The 24,838-nt window shown below is 54.8% G+C and overlaps 1 protein-coding gene across 5 annotated transcripts in view; it reads left to right on the forward strand.

Annotated features, from left to right (window-relative positions):
* The first annotated feature begins 2,329 nt into the window (after window positions 1–2,329).
* The window catches only part of PAX2 (paired box 2), an 82,218-nt gene continuing 59,709 nt past the window's right edge, over window positions 2,330–24,838 (forward strand). For 3 of the 5 annotated variants that reach the window (XM_068961275.1, XM_068961277.1, XM_068961276.1), the window contains exons 1-3: window positions 7,472–7,514; window positions 11,017–11,185; window positions 11,908–12,105. In XM_068961275.1, coding sequence (XP_068817376.1) covers window positions 7,472–7,514; window positions 11,017–11,185; window positions 11,908–12,105 — 410 coding nt within the window. Of the gene's footprint in view, window positions 2,346–7,403; window positions 7,515–11,016; window positions 11,186–11,907; window positions 12,106–24,838 lie in introns of those variants that run through there. The other 2 variants (XM_068961279.1, XM_068961278.1) reach the window with 2 other exon arrangements.

The raw sequence follows: 24,838 nt of genomic DNA on the forward strand, positions 1-24,838 counted from the left end.
AACCAAAGCACTTCTCTAGAAAGAGTCCGTGCCCCGACTCCAGAGGGATTTGGTTAAGCCCTTTTGTTTCAAGTTCGGTGGATGGACCGCTCTGGATCGCGCAGGATAGAGGGCAGAGACTTGTGGCAGCTAGGGATAGGGGTCTGACCCAAAGGCGAAGGCCCTCCCCTCTCCACCCCTCCCCCTTCCCTAAACCTTGTCGCGCGCGCGCACACGCGCGCGCACACACACACAAACACACGACCCCACAGACACAGCAACACCTCGCTGCCCGATTCCAGGCCACAGGCCCTCCGGCTTGGAATCCAAGCGATAGTGAACCCCGGGACGACCCACTTTCAGGCTGGGGTGGGCAGAGGCGGGAGGGGCAGACGACCCTCGGCCGGTCCCCAGAGAGACCCCTTTTCCTTGGTACTCTCCCAGTCTCATCAGCCCTTCTCTCTCCACCGAGGTACCCTCTCCCCTCCGCTCCGGTCCTTTGTCTCCGGCCACTCAGCGGCGCCGGGCAGCCTGGCCCCTGCCTGGGCGGCCCTGCCCCTGGCTTCCCTGTTTGTCTGGCGGGGCTCCCCCTGCCTTCCTTACCCGCTCTCGGCTCTGGCGCGTTCTCCGCCTGCTCCTCACGTCCGCACAGCTGCTGGGAGAGGAGGCAGGGAGGGCGGGAGCGCCGCGGACGGATCCGGGAGAGTAGATTTGGTGCCTGCTGCAACTCGGGGAAAACTCAGCCCGCCCCTCTTGAACTATTCCTCAGCGCCTCGGAGCCGCGCGCCCTCACCCGCGTTTGGCCCCTTCCTTTTCTTGTACGTTGGCGGTGGCTATTTCACTTCCCTGGTCTGCCCAGCATCTGAAGTTGCGTTCCCCCTGCCCTGTACTCCGTTGCCTTTTGGCTTCCCGCATGCTACCTTCTGTCCCCTTCCTCCGCAGCCCCCTTCTTGGCGGTGGCTTGGAAGGTGTCGCTGGGGACGTCCGAGGTCCTCCGGCACAATCGCCCTTCACCAGCCGGGTCAGGCTCAGGGCTCAGGGCCTGGCTGAGAAGAGGGTTAATCATTACTCGCCACAGACCCTCAGCCTTTCTGGGACTCTCTCACCCTGGGGGAGGAAGTGAAGAGGGCAGATGGCCAGGTGGGCATCCCGGCTTGACCCCAGCCAGCCTCCTCGGCCCTTCCAGAGACACGTGCCTTCTCTGGTCCCTCAGCACCTTTCACATCCCTTTCTTTTCCTCCTCTCTCCCTTCTTCCACTCCTCCCCTTGGTCAGGCCTCTCCCCGCCAGCTTATCTCCGCTCTGGCTTTGGCAGGTTGACCGCAGGTCCTGGGAGGAACAACTTTCTTTGTTTGGAACCGAACTGGATGGGATTTCCTTACCCAAATCTCCACCAGCAAGCCACTTTCTCCCAACCATTTTGCCCAAAGGGGACCACGCCTAAGGCCACACTTAACCTGGGCTGTTGGCCAGGGCGTGGTATTTAACTGATCCTCTAGCAGTTGCAGTGGGGAGAGGGGCGCAGGAAGAAGTGGGAATGGAAGAAAGGCAGGGAAAAAAAAAGTAGAGTGATGAACATGGACAAGGGTGCATTGTGACAACAGAAAGAAAAACATCTGAAAGGGAGGAACACAGAAAGGAAAGCAGTGAGGAATCCTCTTTACCTTTATAGGGTAGACGTTGGATGAGAAACATCACCCCCTGCCCGGAGTGCCTAGATCCCTCTCTTCCCTCTTTGTGAAAGGTTAAGTGTTCAGAAAGTCTACTGTCGACGTATTTGGTTTTTAAAATGCTTTCCTATTGGCTAGCTCCATGGAGAAGCAAGACAGGTGGAATTATCCCTGTTTTACAGGCAAGAAAACTGAGGCTCAAAGAGGCGAAGGGACTGTGCACGTGGAAGCTATTGCTCCTTCCCTGGGTGAGTGGCCCTTTAGCTGTGCAGAGGTCTAGAAGCAGACGGGGAGGGCAGGCTGTGTCCTGCAGCACTAGAGCCTCACTGGGCCCCCCTCACCGCCTTCCAGCTTGTTCTCTGTTGGACAGAGAATTCATTACCTTACCTCCTACCCTATAGCCTTGCTGGCCCAGTTTCTCCTGGCTTGACAGTTTTTTTTTTTTCCTGCTCCCCAGTCTGGTGGCCCACTGGCGGCAGCCACCTGGCAGGCCCGTGCCGCTAAGAGGCCGCTTTGGTGGCCAAGTGGCTTGCATTGTCGTTTCTCGTCAAAGGGACTGTGAAGGGCCGGCAGGTCGCTAGGACCTCTTGTGAGGAAAAGCCGGGTTAAAGGAGGAGGGGCCGGGGAGGATAAAGGCGCAGCACGTGCGCTCGGCCTCCTCAGGACCAACAGACAGAGCGGGCGGGGCCAGCCGGGAGTCAGGCCCCCCGGGCTTCACGCAGGGAGCCCAAATATTGGGAACAAAAGCGGGGAAAGAAGAGTGAGCGCAGGAGGGTGGGAGGGAGCAAGGGAGGGAGCGAGGAAGCAGAAATTAGGGGGTCTTAGATGAAAAAAAAGAAAGTAGCTTTAGGGGGAATGTGCCGTGGAGTGTGAAATTGCAGCCCATGGTGCTCCATATTGTACCAGAAGCTCTTCCAAAAAAAAAAAAAACACCATCCTCCAACGTGACCAGAGGGCTAGGAAGGGGGAGGGGCGGGGAGAGAAGCGGGAGGAGGAGGAGAAAGGGTCGGGCCGGGGCTGGTCAGGGCGAGCTGAAGTGGGGCCCCAGTGCGTGAAGCGGCCGCTTGGGACCTGGTCCCAGAGAGGATGCGCCCCAGGGGCACCCCGGGACCCTGGGGGCCAGTGGGCCTTGGCTGTCCAAGACTTAGATTGCCAGTCGAACTTTTTTCTCTTTTCTTGTAATTTTTTTTTCTGGTGGTGGTGACTTCCAAAACTAGGAATAATTCTGAAAAGGAGCTTGGCTGTGGAGCTGATGCTCTGCTCCACCCTCCTCTCTTCCCTCTGTTTTCACTTTTCTTCCCTTTGGACTAGTTTTTTTTTCCCCCCTTGGTTCTAAACAGCTTTCCCCGCCTTGAACTTTAATGCATTTAATTTGGTCCGCACCGTGGGGAGCATTTCCTAGGGAGATACATTTAATTTCGGAATTTCTAATCCCCTCACTCAGAGCCCCAGCCCTGGCTCCCCTTGCCGCTCCCCGGGAGGTGGAAGGAGTGGAAGGAGGAAGGCTGGCCAACGTGTCCAGGAGGGGCATGACTGAGATGCTCCCTGGGCCCCCACCAAGCCCTCCCCTCAGAGGCAAGCCACCTTCCCCAACTGCTCCAGGTCAGGCATCCAGGCCCTGGGTCAGGGCCCTGCCTGCAGTGGGTAGGCAGCCAAGCCTCAGCCTTTCTTCGCCAGGGCAGAAAGCACTGGGCCAGACTAGGGAATTCAGTCCAAGAAATTACATGGGAAACGTGAAAAGGAGCTGAAGGATTGTGCAGGGAGAGCATGCAATTAGGGGTTGTAGACAGGGTTTTGACCACTTGAGTTCAAGCACAGTCTGCCCAGAAATGCATCTGGGAGCTCTGGGTGCTAGTTGCTCTTGGCTTGGGGCGTCTTTGCGTGTGTATGCTGTGGGGGAGGAGAGAGAAGCTCGGTGGAGACCTTAGCCTCGGACACCTACACCCGGCAGAGCAGGCAGGAGACAGCCAGAGAGTCAGGCGGCCAGTGCTCATCAGCGAGGAAGGAGGCAAGGGCGGGGGCGCTAGGCGCCGGGTGAGCCTGGCAGGGAAGGAAGCAGAGAAGGTGAAGGAGTGGAGATCCACAAGGAAGATTTATTGGGCAGATCAGATGCACAGAGGCGGCTAATGAAGCAAATCCCGAGATGGGTATCAGAGCAACTCCCCAAAAGTTTATTTGCCTTTAAATTTCCGCAGGGAGGCGGGCGCCTTGTTTGAAGTGTAAATGCCCCTAGGTTGGGGGGTGGAAGGGCCGCTTTGAAAACACCAGAGAGAAAAGGTTCATTTAGAGGCAGACGGGAAAAGCAACCAACCCTGACAGGTCGGAGCCCGGGTTGTGTTTGGGGTTGGGTTGTTTTCTTTCCTTTTCTTTCTTTTCCTCTTCTTTCCTTTTTTTCCTTTCTGGCTTTTTTTTCCCCCTCCTCTACTGACTATAGAAGAAGAAAGGGAAGAACAGGAAAGAGAACATCAGAGGGAGAGGCCAGCGCCTCTGGAGAGAAATCTGTGCCAGCCCTTCAGCCTGGAGCCCTGGGAGAAGGCTGGGGCTTGACTAAAAGGGTTTCTAATCATCATGGAATATTGCTCTTTGATTTTCTAGGTCCTTGAATGGGCTGGAGCCAAAAAGGAAGGTGCCAGGGGCTGGCTTGGTGGGAGGGTGGATGTCCAGCTGGCGTGGTACAGGGAAAAGTGTCTCAGGAGCAGGGTGGTGGGGTTCTGGAGTCCCAGGGACTACCTGGGAACTGGACTGTCAGGGAAGGGTCTTCACTTCTCAGGGGGTCATGTCAAGTATAGGTGTGTGAGCGCAACTTCCAGCACACTTTGTGTACCGTCTCCTTCTTTACAAGAGAAGAAAATCCCTCTTCGTTGGTATGTAAAAAAAGCCTGTTGTCTGCACCCAGGCTTCTTCATAGTCTGTGTAACCTAAGGATATGTCTAGCTGATTCTAGAAAAATCTGAGTCTCTGTGCAGACAGGGGTGCTGTCCACTGTCCAGTTTTTCCAAGAGTTCAGACTCCCTAAGACAACTTCCTAGACCAACATAAGGAGACCTGGGGCAAAGGGCTCCTTTAGTATTGAGCTCCTTCTCAGTAAAGAAGACCCTTCCTCCATGCAGGGGGGGCCCCCCCTCATCTCAATTGTGACTTAAGTACCTCCCTGAAAGAAGCCCGAGGCTGTACCAGCTAATATCACCCGCGAGCCCCTTGCTCCCAGGCCCGAGAGCCATTCCCTTTAGGCTGCCGGGGACGGTTTTCCCTTCTCGCTCCCCACACCAAGTTAGTGCGTGTTCGTGGGGCTGTGAGGCCAAAGGAAACCCAGGAGCGCCATCTGCAGGTCTCGAGAGGAAGAGACTGACCTTCGGGGCTGGACCCTGCGTCTTTCATCTCCCGCCCGAGGGAACCAGCTGGGCCGCCCAAGAGATGTGGGGCTGAGGGCTGGGAAGGAGGGGGCAGGTGGGGAGGGGACTTTTCCTTCCAGAAGTTACTCCGCAAGTGGATTAAACGAACTGGGCTCCGGAGGATCCAGGAAGGAGAGGAAATGCCAGGATCCCAGCAGATCCGACCTCCTAAAGAGTGGGGAGCTTGAAACCCTGTCGGTCTGAACCTGGCCCGAACCGGGCCGAGGATGAAGGGAGTTCTGAAAACCAACGTGCGAGAGGCCCTATAGGAGTTTCCTCCTACCTGAGTCGGAGCGGGGAGTGGGGGGGGGGCCGCCGCCTTCGACCCCCAACCTAGCTGCAGCCTAGGTTCCGGACAGAGAGACAGCGGCGCGAGTCCGCGGCTCTTCTGCAGGCGCCAGGGTCAACAGGCAGGGGCCAGAGTTGCCTCGAGTACCGGCTGCAAGAGCGCATCGCGGGCTTCCCTGAGCCGCCCTTTCGCAGACCCAGGAAGCTGGGGGGTGCGGAGCGAGCGAAGGAGGGAGAGAGTTAAAACATCAGCTGAAGTGCCAAGATGATTTATGAGAGGAGGGAAAATATTTCATAAAGATCTCCCGGATATTCTGTACTTAACCAGTTAGGAGACAAAGGGCTTCTCCTGCCTGGTGCTTGTGCGAGCTAACCTGAGCGAGCGAGCGAGCGAGGGAGCGAGTGCGGACGAGGGCTGCGGCGGCTGGGCCGGGTCGAGCGCGCAGCGCCTCCTGCGCTGGCTCTGGATCCGCCGAGCAGGCAGCGGGCGGCGCTCAGCCTCGTTCGCAGCCTCTTCTCCCCAGCCGGGGAGAGCGAGGCGAGCCTCGATCTCCCGCCTCCTCTGCCGCCAGCGACCGGTCGTTCTGCACTGTCTCCCCAAGCCCCCTCCCCGGCCACCTGGGGGTCCAGGAGCAAAGTCCCCGGGTTCTCGCACCGTCCGTTGGGTCCCACTGAGCAGGTGGGTCCCCGCCGGAGGTCTTCCAGCTCGCTTCTACACTGAGCGTTCTGGACTGTCCAGACCCCTTTAGGCAAGGGGACGAGGGAAGCCTTGCACGCAGCCGCGCGTGGGACGGGAGAGGACAAATTGCCGGACACTTTGCCCCGGAATGAGAATTGGGGGTGTGTGGGTGGGGAGGTACCTCAGGAGGGACAGGCGAAAGGGAAGGACCAGAGAGAGGAAGGAAGAACCAGGAGGAACGGAAGGGAATTCAGCTGAGAGTAGCGGGGGGAACAGGACTAGGGATGCGGACCGAGCTGGGGGCTCCGTGGCTCATGCGGGCACTGGCCGGTGGATGGCAGGGCTGGGTGAGTTGGGACTTCGAGCCGGATTCGGAGCGTGGCGCGCTCTGCGGTCCTCTGTCGTTGCCTGAATATTCATTAGACTGGCCCTTCTTTATCCTTATCTAACGTTTATCTTATCGGCGAGTTTCGTTTCTCAGTGTAGTTTTAATCCCAGGCTCCCCTTCCCCCTCCCCCTGGCCCACTCCCCTCCCTCCCTCTTCCTTCGCCCGCTGCTCGCTCCCTCCCTCCCGTTTCCCCCTCCCCTGCCCTCCCCTCGCCGGCACCGGAGTGACAGGCGCGGGGCCCTCCTCGCCGAAGCTCCGGGCTCCGGCGCTGGCGAATCACAGAGTGGTGGAATCTATTGCCTTTGTCTGACAAGTCATCCATCTCCCAGCGCGGGGAGGGGGAGGGGGTCTGGAGGGGGCTTTGCAGCTTTTAGAGAGAGACACACCGGGAGCCCAGGCTCCAGTCTGCGGCCGAGTCTTCTGGCAAACGCAACCCACCTGGGGCCAGTCCAGTGCTGCCGGCGTTGTTCGGCTCCCTCCCTCCCTCCCGGCCCTTCGGCCGCGGCGGCGCGCGCCAGCCTTTTCCGGGGGCGGGGGCCCGGCTCGCGCTCTCCCCTCCCGAAGGCGCCGGCTCGGACATCCCGAGGATTGCTACTTCTTTGCCAACTTCTTCAACTCACCGGCACTTGCAGCGGCCCGGCTCCCCGCCTGGCGCCCTCGGGCCGCCCCTTCTCCTGGCCCACTCCCGACTGCCGCCTCTGGATGACCGGGTTCCAGGGGAGCTGAGCGAGCCGTCTCCCCGCCCAGCCTCAGCCCTGGCCGCAGCTGCCGCGCGCGCCATGCGCCCCCAGGTCCCCCCGGTTCGACCTGCCGCCCCGGGGCCGTTCTGCTGACCGCCCAGCCCCGCGCCCCGACGGTGGGAAGTTGCGGCCGCTGCGGTTTCGAGCTCCGATCGGCCCGGGAGGAGTCCCCGGGGGGAGCGCAGCGCCCCCCGCTCTCGAGCGCCGGGTCGCAGCCGGGCGCCCACTCACCCTCCCTCCCCCCCCGTCCCTCCCTTTTCTCCTCAAGTCCTGAAGTTGAGTTTGAGAGGCGACACGGCGGCGGCGGCCGCGCTGCTCCCGCTCCTCTGCCTCCCCATGGATATGCACTGCAAAGCAGACCCCTTCTCCGCGATGCACCGTGAGTACCGGCGCCCGGCTCCTGTCCCAGCTCGGGGCTCCCCGTCCCACCCTAGCCTGCCCTGTCCTGTCCTGCCCTGTCCTGTCCTGAGGCGGCTCTGGCCTCTTATGCTCAGGTCCCATCTTGGAGGCCACCCTGGCTTCTCCTGGCCCCCCCCTTTTCGTTCTTCCTCTTTCTCGCATTTCTCGGTCTATCTAAAGACCCTTCTCTTCCTTCCGCCTTATGTCTCTCATTTATCCTGCTACCTGCCTTCCTACCTCCCGGGTGCCCATCCTTTCTTCCTTACTTCCACCTGCTGCTTCTTAAATAGTGGATCCACAGCCCATGACCCTGGCTCCAGCCACCGTTCCCCTGGCCACCCTCTTGCCTGGGGCTGGGAGACTAATGGGCAGGCAGTTTTTAGGGTTTTGTGTTATGCTTACTTTGTTTTCTCTCTGTTTGGTTCCCCATCCTTCCTCCTCTCATCTGTACCTTTCTCGAACTTAGAGTGTGGCTGTCCAGGAGAAGACTCCCCGCACAGGCAGTCTCAGTGTCAAGACAATCAGGCAGAAGAGCGTGGGGGTGGGGTGCCCCCTTCTGACCCTCAGCTCCCAGCTTCTCCTGGCCCTACCAGCCCAGGCAAGGCTTCATGTGGACTGGTTTGAAATACTTCCTTCCTCTTCTTTTCTTTCTTGCCTTCCATCCTACTTCCCCTCTGGTGTCCCTGGAGTTGGGAGTCTGAGATTGGCCAGACGTGGTGGTCATCTTTCTCTGCCTTTCCTGGGGAGATGCTCTAAAAACAAAGAGGGGTTCCAAGGAGAAATCGCAGTCAGCGAGATATCACATGGAAAAGCCTTCCAAGCAGTCCCAGAGCTTTGCTCTGCTTCTAGATCTAGAGGCTCCTTGCCAGTCTCCCACTCCCTGGTAAGGATGATCCAACCAGTAACCTGGCCAGGGGATCAGAAAAGAGGGAGAAAAGGAGGTGGGAAGAACAAAAGGAAGGCAAATGCCAAAGCTGGGGAGAAAGAAAAGAGAAACCAAAACCAGGGCTAAGAAAGAGCAAGAAAACAGAAAAAAAAAAAGCTACAGTAAAAAAGAGAAGGGGAGAAAATAAATTTAAAATAGGAAAGGAGGACTATTTAAATTAAATTTGAATTTATCTAATTCTTGTCCTATGTCTTTAGCTTGGAAACAATTCAGAGATTTTTTTTTTTTGCAGGCTTTTTCCCCCCAAAAGGTAAATAGATTCTAAATAGAAAACTTCTCTGTGGATTAATAATCAAGGATGATTTGTAACTTTTCACAAGGAAACTTTTTAGAGCTGGCTTGGATCTGTGCTTTGGACAAGAGAGCCCAGGAGGGAGGGAGAGCTGCATTTTTCTCTAAGCATTTATTTAGCATATATATGTGTATATATGCTTTTAAAAGTACTCCTGGGATAAAATATATTTCCCTAAATAATTTCCAAGCATACACAGGAAATCTGAGCCAGAGACCTCCGGCTGCCGCCGGTTTGTGCCAGCCGAGCCTGAAATCCTGTCTCCTTTTCGGAGGGAGTGGAACCGGGTACCACACCGTCTTCGCCCAGCCAGCCGGCCTCCTGGCCCTGCTGCCTCTGCTCTTTCTCTCCCCTCTCGCCGATTCCGCGTGGGATCTGCCGAGTCCTGGCCGCCCACTGGGTACCACTTGGAAGCCCAAAGGGGAAGCAAGGCGAGCCGAAGGTGGTCGAAGGAAGGGAGAGACCGCTGCGCGGGCTAGCCGGCCAGCAGCGGCAGCCGGAGTCGGCGCCGGCGGCGGCGGTGGCGCAGTCTAGGCCCGACTCAGCACCGGCCCTCGGCCCCAGCCCTGGACTCCCGCGGTACCCCCTTTCTTTCCCCACCCCTTAGACTGGGGTCGAGGGGCCGGGCCCGGAGCCCGGGGAGGCTGAATTATTCATCTTTAATCTGCCCGCAGCTGCCGCCTTTTCATACCGGTAACGCGAGTTCTCCCGGGGCCTAAATTATTGATGGTCGGCTTTGGAGGGAGGGGAGGGGTAAGGAGTGGGGCTAGACTTAGGGAACCTAGCATGGGTGAGGGGTAGGATAAGAGGCTTCGGCCTCCCCCAGCCTGGAGATCGGAGGCCTCTCCCTAGAGGTTTAGCCGGCCCCTATTCTCGGTCCCCCCAGAAGGGGACGGGAGAGCAGCAAGCCGGGTGCAGGTGTCCCCGCTTTCTCCGAAAGTCTTTAGAGGCTAGCAGGACAGGGCTGCAGGTTGTTGGTCCGGTCAGGTTGGACTCTGCCGCTAGAACTCTGTGCTTGGATTGCTCAGTAACTGTGACTGCGTGTTGATGGCTCTGGGTGCAGGATTTCTAGACTGCTGTGAGTCAGGGAGAATGGGGCACCAGGCAGCGCCTTCAGGCCTGGCATCCGGCGACCACTATGGCTCCGAGGTTGGGCGCCTGCAGCAGGAGTCAGGTTGGAGACCCAGCACCCTCCTCTTGCCCAGGAGAGCAAACGCCCTTGCTGTCCCCTTTCCTGAGTGGCAGCGGAGGTCTAAAAGGTCAGAGGAACGTGAGCTGGCTGAGGCTGGCTGCACAGGGTGCCCTGTGAACCTTGAGCCCACGTAGGCAACCTGTACCATGTGTCCTGGGCGAGGCGGTGGGTCCCCAGCCTGGCGCAGTGGGGCAGGCGAATGAACCCAAGCAGTCTGCATTCTGTGGTTGCTAGCGGGCACCTCACCGCTCTCCACTGCATCCCTGTCACCGAGCGCAGCAGACTCTGGGCCCCTGCCTCTTCAGCCTAGCCCCTTCCTTCCTTCAGTTGGCTTTCTTTGAACTTTAAACACTAGGCGGAGGCGGGGGCGGGGGCGGGGGCGGGGGCGGGGGCGGGGGCGGGGGGGGGAATATGGCTCCCCAAATACCTAAAGATAGAAAACGTAAACTCCCTGTTTCCCCCCCCCAAAAAAAATCACAATAAAAACACGGGGAAAGATGTAGGAAGACTCCAATTCCAAATAAATACAAGGAAAGAGGTAGGGAGCAGAGGGGAGAATGTCAGGGACTTAGCTCCTCTCCTACCCAACACCCCAGAATCATCCACTTCCAAGCACGCTCCGACAACCTCTCGCCTGCGGCTCAGGCGGGATTCCGCACCGTCCTCCGCCGGCCCTCTCTTGCCTACATTCTTTCCTGCCGGTATTAATTCCCACTTGGCTCTTTTTCTCCCCTTCTTCCCCCTTTACCCCCTCTCGCCCCGCTGCCCATCCCTTCCTCATTTTCTCCCTGGCGTCGTACCAGTTTTCGAGTCGCGCGTCCTTTCCCAGCCCTCCGCCCAGCCTCTGCACTTCCGCGTCTCTACAGCCCCGCGGCTCCCTGTCCCTAATCCCCTGCGTTGTGGTCGGCCTCCGCCGTTCGCCCGCGAGCCCAGGAACATGCCCTGCCGCCCTGCCTGCTCCCTTCTTCCATCCTGGGCCGCGCGCGGACCCTGACTAATGGCCGGTCCCTGCTGTGTGTGGGGTGTTGTGTCTTTTTCTTGTCTCTCCCCAGCAGGGCACGGGGGTGTGAACCAGCTCGGGGGGGTGTTTGTGAACGGCAGGCCCCTGCCCGACGTGGTGAGGCAGCGCATCGTGGAGCTGGCCCACCAGGGCGTGCGGCCCTGCGACATCTCCCGGCAGCTGCGGGTCAGCCACGGCTGTGTCAGCAAAATCCTGGGCAGGTGAGGGTCGCGGAGCCGCCCCCGAGAGATGCCCCCGTCTCCTTCGCGGGCTGGACGGCCCTGGGTCTCCAGCCGAGGGCTTGGCTAAAAGTGCAGTTCGCTAGCGGGCGTGGGAGATCCCTGACTGCGGCTATCTGGAGAGCGGCTCCTTTTGGCAAGGGCACGCAGGTGGTGACTGCGGCCCCAGAAGCGCCGTCCAGCGCACTTGCCAGGCTCCAGATTCCTCCCTGGGAGAGAGCCGGATTCCTGTCTTCAGAAACGGAAGGACAGCTCTTCTCTTTGGAAGGGAGGGTTGGAGGAATGGGTGAAGGTAAAGATGGGTGCCCCGAGAAAAGAATCAGCTTGAGAGGTGCAAGGTTAGTCCTGGTTCCCATAGGGGCCCTGTGCTCAGTGGGAATGGGCGGGAGGCCTCCAAGTGCTGTTCCTCCCGCTCTTCTCAAATGAAAGGCCAGGCTTCCCTGTTCGCCTGTTGGCAGCTGTTGTGTGTGCAGCCTTTGGTACGACCACCTTCTGGGAGAGAGCGTCCCTGTTGTCCCTGCCCTCATCCTCCGACGTATCCCTGCCTTAGCCGAGTGGCTTTGGAAGCCCGCTCAGACACGCTAGGTCTTTTCCCTCCGTACCACTGCCTCCAGCGGGAGAGTGGCTTAGCGGCTCCAGAGCCTGCAGCCTCACTCTCTGCCACCGCCTGCTTCTCACTGACCCTGCTGGCTTTCCCCACGCAGGTACTACGAGACCGGCAGCATCAAGCCCGGAGTGATCGGCGGGTCCAAGCCAAAAGTGGCAACACCCAAAGTTGTAGACAAGATTGCTGAATACAAGCGACAGAACCCAACTATGTTTGCCTGGGAGATCCGGGACCGGCTTCTGGCGGAGGGCATCTGTGACAACGACACGGTGCCCAGCGTCTCTTCCATCAACAGGTGAGTAAGCCACGCTGGGCTGCAGGGCAGGGCTCCAGTTCCCAGCTCCCGCGCAACGCGCACCGGAGTTTCTCCCAACTCCAGCTCCGTTCTTTCTCCAGCCTCCTCCTGCCCTTGCCCCTAGGCTCCCAGGTCCTTTGGGCAGGGAGAGGGGACCTGGGAGGCAGAGAGACAGACAGACAGACAGGGCTGTCTCCAGCTCAGGACTGGGTATTTCCTGCCAGGCTTCTCCCGCTGGCGTCCTGGAAATGAATCCAAGTGTTTGTGGTAATTAAGACTCCAAGATTACGCGCCTCGGTATCTAGAGACAATCACAGCCCACAGCTGAAGCCTTTAAAATGACCAGTGTCCTATTCATCGCCTCTAAACAGACTTTCCTTTCTAAAGGCATGCTCCCTTCCCCAGGGGCAGCCACCTGTCCTGGCTCCCCGCCTCCCCCCACCCATCATCTCTGCTGACTCCTAAAAAGGTGGCCTTCCTGGGAGCCCAGGCCTTGCTAGCCAGTTCCACACAAATTTCTGGCCTATTAGCACCAGTATCCAGGCCTGTAGAGCAAACACCAACGACCAGCAAACTGCTGGCAGGGAGCAGAGAAGCTAGACAAGGAGTGGGATGCCAAGTCAGGAGGGAGAACTCTGGACCCTGAAGCTGAACCTCAGGAGATGCCTCCAACCACCTAGAGTACCTGTGTCCAGGCCTGAGGCTGCACTGATGACAGGTTCAGGCACAGGGTGACAACTCAGGCTGGAGTCAGCTCAACATATAGTAGCACAAGTTAGTCTCCCAATCTTCGAGCCACTCCAGTGTGCTTTCCAAGATACATGCACACTCCACATATGTACCACCCCACCCAGGCCAGCGTATACATGTGGCAGGTATAGCACATAACAGGAGCACTTGGAGATGAGGACCCAGGATGGCTTTCCCATCACAGAACTGCGCAACCTGACATCAGCAGAGACCCTGTGCGAATTCCAGACAGCCTTGGCCAGCTTTTCAACCCCGGCCCCTTGCATTTTAAGGCAAATCCCCAAATGAGAAGAAGGCTGAGGGTTTCATACCCGTGTTTTTCTTTACACTCTTCATAGGCTCATTATCAGAACAACTAATAATTCAGCTGGTGCCTTTTTCTGAAACTGGCATCACGTATCAAGGTTCTTTTTTTTTTTAATATTTTGCAAATGATATGGAATTATCCCAAATCATCCTGAAAACAGCAGGTAAAATTAGCTGGTAGAATGTACCTTGGCTAAAGAAGATTCCCTCTGCCACACTCGTGCTGTAACGTACTGCGAGGCGACCCCAGAAATTATCCCACTGTGTGCCATCTGTATTAAAATGGTTATTCAGTTATGAACAGGGTAACATAATACTGATCAGCTAATTATACACCCTCCGAAAACCCTCCAGCTCCCTGGGCCTGGCTCAGCTAGGTATTGAGAGCATAGCGGTTTGACATTCACTTTCCAAAGGAGCTGGAGAAAGACTTGGCCCACCCCCCCACCCCCCCACACACAACCTGCATTGGGAGAGGAATGAGTCTTTTGCATTTAAAAGCCAGTGGAGGAGGCTGGGGAAGCTCTGGGGCTGGGGCAGGAGTGGGAAGGGTACAAAGCAATGTCTCCTCTCGACCTCTGGGCTGGCTACTGGTCTAGGGAGTGGGTTTGAACTGGGGTCTTGGGAAGAAAGAAGCCCTGCTGAGGAGCAGTGTTGATGGGACTGGGTGCTGGTATTCTGAAGCAATCTTGCTGTGATAGGATTTGCAAGCCTTTGGAGGAGCCCAGGAGATGCTTGGTTAAAGCAATGTGCTCCGCTCTGGGGGCGCGGGAGCAGTGGTGGCAGCACCCCTTGCCCAGCGCCCCTTCTTCCCCCCTCTCCCCACTATATACCCCTCACTGGCTAAGATGTTGGGGAAGCTGGCTTATGCAAGAGTTTGAGAATGCTCTCATCCTGAAAAGCCACGGAGAGCAGGGGACGGATGACCCCAGGACCAAGCTCCAGAGGCCTTGAGGTGCACTCACCAGAACTGGGAGAAAGTAGAAGAGTGAGCTGCTAGTGGGATGACAGTGGGAGAACGACCTCAGTTTAACAGCTCTGACAGCAGCAGAATTTGCTCAACACAGAGCGTGATCACCCGAGGGACACAGAGGCTACCTTTGGGTGTGGAACTATAGCCATCTGTGGGCAGGTGTTGCTGGAGATGGCCAGGGAGTGGGAAAAGAACGGGGAAGCTGCTGGCAGCATGGGCAGCCAGCCCTGGGTCTGCAGTGAGGCTTCCTGGCTGGCTGTGTCAACAAGGCTTGGTCAGAGTTTTCTTGACTTTGCATTGTGATTCATATGTGGGAACGAATTCTGGGGGCTTCCTGGTATGCTGCTGAATTGGGTCTGGGGGGATGCATCTGGGCCAGATGCCCTTAGCATTATGCCTCCAGATGCTTTGGTCTGAAGGGGAAGGTTTGTCTGAGATGCATTGCTTCACCCTAAAGGCTGCTAAAAGTGGGATTTCTGCTGGTACTGCTGATGCCAGGAACTTTGTGAATTCTCGCTCCTTGTAGGAAGAACCTGGAGATGTTCTGTGTCGAAAGTATGGTGTGTTGGGGACTGGGTGGTTCTCGAGTTTAGACCTTTACTGTGGGTGAGGTGCCGCTTGTGTTGGGCACTTTATAATACTCACAATCAAGGATGTGTCTGTACTGGCTGTTGGCAAGAAAGGAAGTCCACACGTGCTTATCCACCTGAGCCAAATCGCAAGGGTTTTCATCTTCTCCTCCCCCAAACAGATGCTGTCGCCGCACTTGAAATATGCTATTATGGTTATAAACTAAATTGCTTTTCCTGCTTTAAAAATGATTTTGGCTTTTTCTGATCCTGTCGTGATAAAGGCTTGACATCCAACTCCCCTTCTCCATTGGCAAATCCTCATAGCAGTACCTCTCTGAGCCAATGGAGTAGGTAAGGGAGACCTCCCAATCTCACCCTCACTCCCAGAAACCACCATCAAAAATCCGGAGGCTGGACTGGATTGTTTAGCATGCGGAATTTATCTGAATGGCTCTCAATTTGGGGTTACTGGTCGTTGAGTGTGGAGTTGCCAGCTCTTCAGCTTGTGCTTAAACACTGCTGCTGTGTGTGTGGGGTGGGGGGTGTGTTTATAAACAGGTGACTTGAGACTGAAAGCTCATGTGGGAAATGGCCTAGAGTGGGGAGGAGATGGAGGGGGACCCACCCTGCTAACAGTCACCTGCCTAGTTACGTCACTGAGCAATTGGCTAGGCAGGAAGGATTTTCCTGATTATATGCCAACGTCTTCAGGTTTGGCTGTTGCTCTGGGAAGGAAATATAGCTCCTTTGAAGGCACAGGCGCAGACTCTAGCGAGAGTCAAGTGTTCCTGAAGATCCCCTGAGGGTACTGTCTTGGACTGAGCTGACAAGGAGGCCATCCATCTTTTAGCTTTCTCAGCCGACACTATACTGTGTGGGACCAGGGCACTCCCAGCTCCTAGATCTTTCAAGTGAACCCTCCCAGAGTTAGTTTCCCACCAATCATATGCTACCCACACCCTTCCTTAACCTATTTGGATTATAAGTGAGCATATGTACTCTCCTAGCGGTGGCAACACTGGTTTCAAGAAGGCACCAGCCCCAGGGCTGTTAAACAGTTCCATCTTGTGTTATCTGCAAGTCTTCGTCAGAATCTGGCACTGGGGTGACAGGTGGTCTAGCTGTTCATTCAGAGGTCTTTCCAAAGAAGCTGGGAGCCACTCATCCCAGCCAAGGGAATGCTGAAGACACATTCGGGGCTGGGGTCTGTGTCTCTTTCTGAGACTCAGGTTCTAGAACATAGCATATTTGACTCTTGGACAGACCTGGTTTGGCACAAAGCTGGACCAGAGAGGCTGCATTGCCCACCACATTTCCGTACCCTTGCACTTGTTTGGTGGTCAGGTCTGTTGGTCTTGTGGCCAAGAGCCAAGGCAAAGAAGAAGACTTCTCCCCACAGAGGAAAGGGAAAAATAAGGATAAAGGACTTGCTTTGTGTGCCCCTTGGTTTTCTGGATCAGGGTACCTCTAGTGGACAGATGTGCCAGTTTCTGTCGGAAGACCCTTGCCCACCTGTCCTTCCCTAGAGAATGTCTCCTGCTTCTAACAAGGCTTCCCCTCATTAGAATAACACGTGAAGTAGTCATGACTGCTGGCACTCTTATTTCTTTAAATGAGCTGGAGTTGTCCCCCTGAAAAGCCATCTTTGTTCACTTAGTTATTTTAGATGTCTTGGCCAGCAGTTGTATTGGTCTAACTGTTTCCCTGTGGGCAGGCTTCGAGTGGGAAGTCAGGCCACAAGATGGCTTTCAGGTGAGAGTGATGGCTGGTTGCCCTGAGTTCTTACCTCCACTGGCAACTCCAGGAAAGAGGAGGACAGGAGGGGTTGTCCATAACGAAAGCTCCAGGTGCATTTTGGAGGGTGATTCGAAGAGGAAACTAGAGGGGGGAACCCTAAATAAATAAAGTGTGTCCCGACTATTCCGAGAACTCAATAAAACAATCACATCAAATATGAAGAGGCATAAATCTTGTGTCTGCACAGGTAACCTACTCAATTGCTTTTATTATCGCTCAGGCTGCCTCCATTTATTACCGTCCACAGTCTGGGCAAAGGAGCTTGCGTGGAGGGTGGTCTCCAGTGCAATCCTACACCCCGAGAGGCAACAATCAGCCCATACAGCCAGGGATTTCGATGGGAGCTCGGAAGGGCCCATCTGTCTGCATGAAAACCAATCAATAACTCTGTAACCAGAGCCCTTGTCACAGGGAAATGGACAACACAACAGTTCAATACAGGGGCCACGGGGGGAATTAGCCAAGTGGAGATGGACCAGACAGGAGGAGCCCCTGGAGAAGGGAGACAGGGTGCCTAGTGAAGGGAATATTCGGGAGGGAGTGAGATGGAGCAATGGCTTTGTGTGCATATTGGAGGGAATTATTGTGCAAAGTAGACCCAGGGGACTGGAGGCACCGTTGGAAGCTGGGGCGCTAGGGAACAGTTGGGAAGTGGGCTTGTTCCAGTATGTGAGACAGTGTGGTTGTATATGTGATGGTGTGTTTGTGGACTAGAACATTATGCTTGCATAGAAAGAATAGCTATGGTAGTAACTGATGTGGAAGATGAACCAACCTCCCCGCTTCCCACCCTCGCCAGCCTGCACTCTCTCCCTCTGAGTCCACAAAGGAGTGCCTTAAACCAGGGGCTTCATTTTCTGTCCCCAGCTCCCTAGATCTCCAACTCCAACTGCTCTGAAACTTCACCTCTTAAAGTTCAGGTCCGTTCTTAGCCTTCCTTATTGCTACCTGGAGTTGGAGTTCTTTAAGAGGAAACTGTACACTGGAAAGAATTTCTCTCTCACTTCCTGTTCTTTAAAAGAATGTAGTATAGGGTGTGAGCCTGGCCTGCCACTTCCCTGAATCCCTGCTGTTTCACCTCACCCCCCACTCCCTCCACTGGCCCTCCCCTAGGTCAGATTCTCCAAGGGAGAGTTTCTTGCATTCATGCTGGGGAAACAGGTACAGGTGCAGCCATGTCGAGTACCACTCATCCAGCCACGTGGGTGAGCCTCGAGAAGAGAGAAGGGCCTCTGATAGATCTCAGGGGTGTGGGACCGTGTCTCACAACCAGTGCCCAGGAACAGGTAAAATATTGAATGGGCTTAAAATTAAATCACTGTGGGTTTATCTGTCTACCACTGAACTACTGGGTTGAAATGTTTTTCTCCCGTTGAGCAGGTTGTTGAAATGTTTTTCTTCCTGTTGTTTCGGTGCTCTGAAGGTGCAGCTTGAATACATTCATGATGGTTTATGGGCAACAGAGGTTGCTATCTTCAGGGTGTGTGGATGTGTGTGTGTTTGTGCCTACTTGTGTCTGTTCCTTGGTGAATGGGCTCTGAGGTCAAGAGCAGAAAACAGAGGAAGGCCCATGCAGTATGGCCTGGAGTCACAGACAGACGGACACCCCGTCCCTGGGACCATCAGGCCAGTCGTTGAGGCGGTTATCGGGCCACTGGGCAACAGTAATAGGACTGAGTTGAGGAGTCCTCATTCCATAATTTGGAAAAACTGGGACCAAGTTTTTCTTCCATCTTTATTTGTACTGTAGCACTCTCTTTAGCCCGCAATACGAGGGGCTTTGCTACAGTGACGCTCCTTTATGATAGAGAGCTTTGTGATCCACTGTCCATCTTCACTTTGACACTTGAGTCCCAGTCCTGTCAGCAGAACTAGTTAAGGACCAATTGCAAAAGCAGCTAAGAAGATGCCCTTCCTGGTGCACCCCCTTGCTGCAGAGTTACCGTGCAGTGGCCCATCAAGACCCACCATGCCCCCAGCAGGAAGCATGGCAGCAGCACTGAGACACGGTCATGGGCATAGCTCCTAAGTGCCAGGCCTTAGTTACAGCCTCCAAATCCTGCCCCAGGAATCCAGGTGCCAGGGAAATAAGGAAGAACCTGGGGTAGGGCAGGGCAGGGGAGGGGAGGGGAGGGCAGAAACAGAGCTGGGAACCAGAGAGGGCTTGGACACCAAACCCCACGGGGCATGATGGCAGAGGCAGATGCTTGGGGTCTGGGTGCAAGGGAGCTATGGAGGGTGTGGAAAACCAGAGGAGGATGACCTGGGACAGGGGAAGAAGAAGCAAGGCCCTGTATATACCTGGGAGCTCTCTGCTAGGAGGAGAAGGCATGTAGGAGGGAGATGGGCGAGGCTGTGGAGCCAGGCTCCTCTGTGGCTCATTCTCAACAACCATAAAAAGAACTGGACTCTTGTGGGTTTTGAGTGATAATATGATAAGAAGGTATTTGAGTTTTTCATGAGAGAGAAACAGAGTTATTGGCATTCTGAAGAGGCTGGGGTCTATTGTGGGGCTGTGTGGGAAGGAAAGCAGTGCCCTGAAGTCCAGACTGGTGAGAAACACGTTAGTGGAGATGCCGTATGGCTGCAGAGGTCATGAGGACAGGTGCCTCCAGGACCCCGCAAGGAAGGTCGGTGGGAGAGCCGAGGAGGCTGGGACAGAAGTGGTGAGAGCCACAGAATCAGGAGCTGGATTGCACAGGCCCAGCCTAGAGGCACTGAGATTTTGCTTTTAAAAACTCTGTGTTGGTCAAATAAAATACATCTCCGGGCCTGATTCAGTTCATGGGCCACTGGTTTGCAGCCCCTGGTCTGCGTAACTGGACATAACTTACGTCTCAGCTTCAGACCAGAGCTGTCATCTCAGGGCAGGTATCGGGGATGTGACATTTCCAGAGCCTCTGAGTCCTGGAGCCCCTGAGGAAGGGAACAAGTTCTAAGTCCTCATAGCTAGAGGAGGAGAGGGGGTGATGCACATGGAAAGGGAAGAACAAAAGTAAGAATGAGGAGGAAGAGTGAGGAAGGAGGTGATGAGGCTGAGAGGTGAAAGGCAGAGGCCTGGGACCTGGGTTTGCTGGGCTGGGCTTGCTTGGCCTGAACATGTCAGAAGGTTGCAGGGAGCCAGAGCTCTGAGCGGCTGGTAGAGCAGGCTGCTGGGGTGGCCTCCAGGAGAGGCTCGGAAGGTTGTTAAGGAGAAAAGGGGAGGCCAGCCTGGGAGGAGAAAGGTGGCAGAGCAAGGGATGTGGTGTAGGAGCTAAAGTCTTAAAACCTGGAGCCCACGGTTGCCTGTACCAGGGAGCATACCGCAAGGCAGGCAGGCAGCGGCTGTGGGGCTGCTGCAGTGCGGTCACTCCAGCCTGGTCCCTGGCAGAAGAGACAGTGGGAGGGAAGCCAAGAGGAAGGAAGGGAGGGCTGGCTTCCTGGGTGTTCCAGGTTAGAGCCCCCTCCACCTGGGAGCCCTGGCCACTTGGCTCTGGACTCCTCTGCCTGCTTTCAGCTCGGCATGAACTCCCCTGCAGTGAACCCCTCCCGAAGCCATCCAGGAACAGAGGCAGCCAAAGGATGAGCTGGGCGGCTCCTGGCAGCAGGAGGAGAAAGGGCTGTGAGGCACCAGGCTGCAAGGGGAGCTATGCCCACTGTAGGCATAGTCAGTTGGGGAAATGGAGAGAAGGACTCAGGAGACTGGAGGAGGGCAGAAGGGAGAGTGCAGGGGTCCCCGGGCATGAACACATGGGAGCGAGCACTAGGGCAGCTGCCCCCGGGCCTCATGTGCCCTCGTGGCCCCAGGGTCTCTGCTGGGTCGGTGAAGGAAGCCTAGGGTGACCAGGAGCCTGTGGGCAGCCCCCAGCCCGAAAGGCCCCAGAGATGGTTACGGAAGAGGCCCTCATTCTGCCCTGTATCCCATGACCCTTCATCCTAATTCTAGAGGACAAGATGGTGCCCGCCTAGCGTGTGGTTCTGAGAGGGGTTGGTGCGTCTGTGTTGGGGGTCTCCGTGTGGCTCTGTTTTGGAAAGAGTGGGTGGGCTCATGGCATCTGGCCAAGTCTTGCATTCATGCCCTGGGAAGCTGTCTCAAAGGGCCTGGCATCACCAGGAGCTCTTAAAAGGCTTTAGCTGCCCATCTTGTCCAGTGGACAACGGCAGACTGGTTTGCCTTTCAGAGAGTTTCCAGCTGAAGGCATTTTTGGGTTCCAGGACAAAAGTCTACGCCTTCACCAGGATGGCCTGCCTGTTTGGGATGTTGTCTGAAAATCATGGGGTTGATGAGATGGTCAGCATCGCAGTGGGTGGATGAGGGGCCCCCTATCGGGTGCACAGAGGGTCCCAACACAGTTTAGTCTGTGTGCAGGCACGTGTGCATTTGCTCTGCTGGAGGTGAGGGTGTGGAGCTGTGTGCGATGCGGGACTGGTGTGTGTGTGTGTGTGTGTGTGACACGCTACTGGCAATACTAGCAGCAGCTACTTGGTTGGTGTCTGCTGAGGTCCTCACAGGGAGTGTACATTTAGATAGGGACAAGGGTCAAGCTATTTATCTCCTTTTATCATCTGTGGAGTGGGTACCTCCCCTCCTTCCCCTCATCCCTCGTCCTCTCCTTTCTCTCTCTCTTCCTCAACATTACTCAGGTTAGCTGCTTTGAGTTAGGCGGCGAATCTCAGTAGACTCTAAGGGAAGAGTGAAGAGAATTTGATAAGATCAGGAAGGCCATCCTTTCTCTAGGGACCAAAAGAGGTTTCGTGTTCCGCATGCTCTGCTCTGCCTCTCTTGAGGAGCTGGCACACCAGGACAGTCGCCTTCCTGTGGACTGTGACTGGGAGAGCCGGAGAAGAGGACGTATTCCTGGGCTTGAGACTGGGGCTGCCTTTCCTGCTCACCACGAGCCTGGGGAGGAAAGTCTAAGAGAGCCCAGGATGAGGGAGAGAAAGGGTAGAAGAGAGATGGCTGAGATGGAGAGAAGCGGGAGCCAAAGCCTGGCTTTTGACTGAGTATGTGTGTTGGGAAGGGAGTCGGGGGAGTGTCTTTTTTTGGGGTGGGGGTGGGGGTAGAGACTCTCAGATCTTTTAGCCAGTCTGCTGGGCTGATCACTGAGCTCACTGCAGAGGGTACAGCCCTCCTAGAAACTGTGTTCATGCTCACCCTCCCGCCCTCTGCCCTCCCAATCCAGCACACGTATGCCTCTTTCCCTACCCTCATCTCCCTTTAACTTGGCTTTGAAGACAGTAATTCCTGACCCCAGGGAGACAGCTTGGAGGGCAGTGCAGACTCCTTAAGAGATGGCTTCCCAGGTTGGATACAAAAAAAAGTCGAGAGAAATTCATTTCATGGCCAGTGGCTGCTTAAAAAAGGCGATTCCAGCATACGAATGTGATAAATGTTAACTGAGCATTAATCGCATTAAAGAGCGCCCTATAAACTTTTCATTTCTAATTAAATTCGTCCAGTGATGCTGCCCAAGCGAGTACTCTGGGCCTTTGTTTATGTGGAAAATTAAAATGCAAATACAATGGAATTTATTTCTAGGAGTGGAGTGACGGGCTGGCCCCTCTGGCTACTGGTCTCCTGGCCTGTCAAGCCAGGTAACTGCTCCTTTGGAGGTTCTGTCACCCTTGGGACACATTCTGGTATGAAGGGAGAGGCCAGAGTTCAAGGTCAAATAGAGTTAGAAATAGAGGGGAAGGTGTGGAAAGAATTGAAAAGGAGAAAAAGACAATAGATATCCCAGAAATAGAGAGAGAGGCACTGTCCCCATTTCCCACCTTCCCCCTCCAACACCCACCTCTAGGAGAAGGGACCCCAGACGTTGCTTGTGAGTAATGTCCTGACAAGCCTTCCCTGCAGTTCAGCGAAGAAGGACGGATATGGGAGGGAGAGTTTGGAGAAGCAGCCTTGCCAGCAGATGTGGGCTTGCTCCTCAAAGAACCAAGTGGTCATCAGCAGACAAGGGCCCAGGGCTTGGATTTATCTCCAGCAGTTTGAGGGCCGGCTGCTGTCCACATAATGGTTCCACTGGGCTCTTCCTGCCAGTGCCAAGCGGCATTGACACAGGGCAGTGGAGCATAGAGGCTCTAACCGAGGACGCTGTGCATGCACGCCCGCACGCACGCAGCCTTCTCGAACATAGGGAGAGCTGATCACTCATGAGAATAAACAAATGTCCCGTGCAGGGAGTCCTTTAGTGCCCTGATCCCTCTGATAAAAGTGGTAACTCTAAATGCTATTGAATGGAACGACCTAAAGTTCCTATTTACCAAAACACAAATTAAGTCGAATAGAGAGAGAAAACCCGGGCAAGAAACATCATTTGGGTTTATCAGTAGAGACACTGAAAGATTGCTGTGCTGCACTATGGCTAAGGAAGTTGTAAATAGCATTAAAAAGTAGAGAGGGAAAGAAAATGGAGGTAGGAGAGACGATAAAAGGCAGAGCGCTAAATCACAAATGGGGACATGGACAAAGGCACGAAGCAGATTTACGACAAGCTTTGCGTAAGTCGATGGCTTGGACTGACAGTGCGTAGACATACTACGTACACTGGCATGAGGTGTCCGGAGAGTGGCTGAGGCTGGGTTGGTATGAAGGTGGATTGACCGTAACATGAGCTCTCTGTGCCGATGCTGGGGCTGGTCCATCAGCCCTGCCACACGGCATTCTGGTGGGGTAGGGTTCGGTAGACAGTCAAGGATACAGTCTTATGAGGTTTTGGAAGGTCTTTGAGCACATGAGTCTCTGGTGAGCTGGATCCACATTCTAATGGATCTCCAGGGCAGCAACCCATTCCCGGAACAGAGTCTGCTTGACTAGTTTCATCGAATGGCTGCTACTCCGGTCCTCTTTAGTCTGTTTTATTCTGGGTTATTCTTTCCCTCTTTAGTGTTCACTTATGTCTCTTAGAAATGCATGAGCACTGGCTGACAAACAGGTTAATGACTGTGGCAACTCCCAAACATCTGGAGGAAAACTCAAACCTTCAGTCAATCATCTATAAACATTGTCGATATGATGCCAAATATCTGGGGATTTAGAGATGTTGGCATGATTGATTGAATTTCTTAGTTTTTATCCAGACACAGCACCAACACCCATTTTCATTTCACTGGTGTTTCATTGCATTGGGAAATACCCATTTTTGGAGGGAAATAGACTAGGAAACAAAATGTTAGAAAGCATCTTTGATGTATTTCGGTCTCATATCTGGTTTGAAGGGAGTCTGGGTTTGGCTTGAAAGTCAAGTGGCGAGCTGGTGGTCAGGAACATTTAACACCTGAGCAAGCATGGCTGCTGGACACTTTCCCCGGAAAATTGCTTGGGAGGGCAAATCACTTTGTCCAAATAAAGCTTAAGCTATTGATAGGCCTGGCTTCATAAGGGAGCCCACTGCACCATCTTAGGGGCGTATCAAGGTTCTTAAGATATGATCCATCCTTCATCTGTTCTTCCGTTCGTCCATTCCGAAAGTCTTTGCTAAGCAAAGACTTGTGTGCCAGACATAAACATGTCTGGTACAGAAAACACAAGAAAGGGGGCTCTGGGAAGTGATTGCCAGAGTTTGAATCTAGCTTCCCTTGTTATGTTGTTCAGTTGCTAAGTCTTATCCAACTCTTTGCAACCCCATGGACTCTAGTGTGCCAGGCTTCTTGTCCTTCACTATCTCCCAGAGCTTGCTCAAACTCATGTCCATTGTATTGATGATCTAGCTTCCCTGCGCCTTGGCTCTGTGGTTGTGGGAATGTCCTCTCTGGACCTCAGTTTCCTTACTCTGATCTAATATGGAAGGTAATGATGTAGCTATAGCACTGTCATAGGTTGTTGTGAAGGTTGAATGCATTGTTCCACATAAACCTGCTTAGAATTGCGCCTGGCAGATACCAAGTACTCCATAAATGTTAGTTATTATTACAGCAACAGTAATCATCAAGTTACGTGTCTGTCAGTGTACATGAGTTTTGGCTTGTGCATGCATAAACACTGAAATCTTTGAAATAAAAAAGCTTGAGGAGCCAAAAGGATATTCCGTGAACAGCATTGTGTATCATGAATGCCAGTGAGAATTATGGTTCACTGCAAGCCCAGCTGGATTTAAGAAGGGGACCTGCTCTGTGTACTTCCAGAAAAATAGAAACCCTTATGACTGTTATCTGACCATTGAACAGAATTAGTCAGATAATTGCCCCCTTCATCCACTTAGTTTGAGAGCCCAGCCTGTCTGTGTGTGTGTGCGCATGTGTACTTAATGACTGCACACTCCTTCTCTGGAACGAGCCTACGATTGCTCGAGGAGCTGAAGGTTGGCATTTTCTGGGCTTCATGGCATTTTCATGGGTTGTGGTGCTTTGCATT

This window comes from Capricornis sumatraensis, chromosome 23 (assembly GCF_032405125.1).
Source record: "Capricornis sumatraensis isolate serow.1 chromosome 23, serow.2, whole genome shotgun sequence".
NCBI classification, from domain to species: Eukaryota; Metazoa; Chordata; class Mammalia; order Artiodactyla; family Bovidae; genus Capricornis; species Capricornis sumatraensis.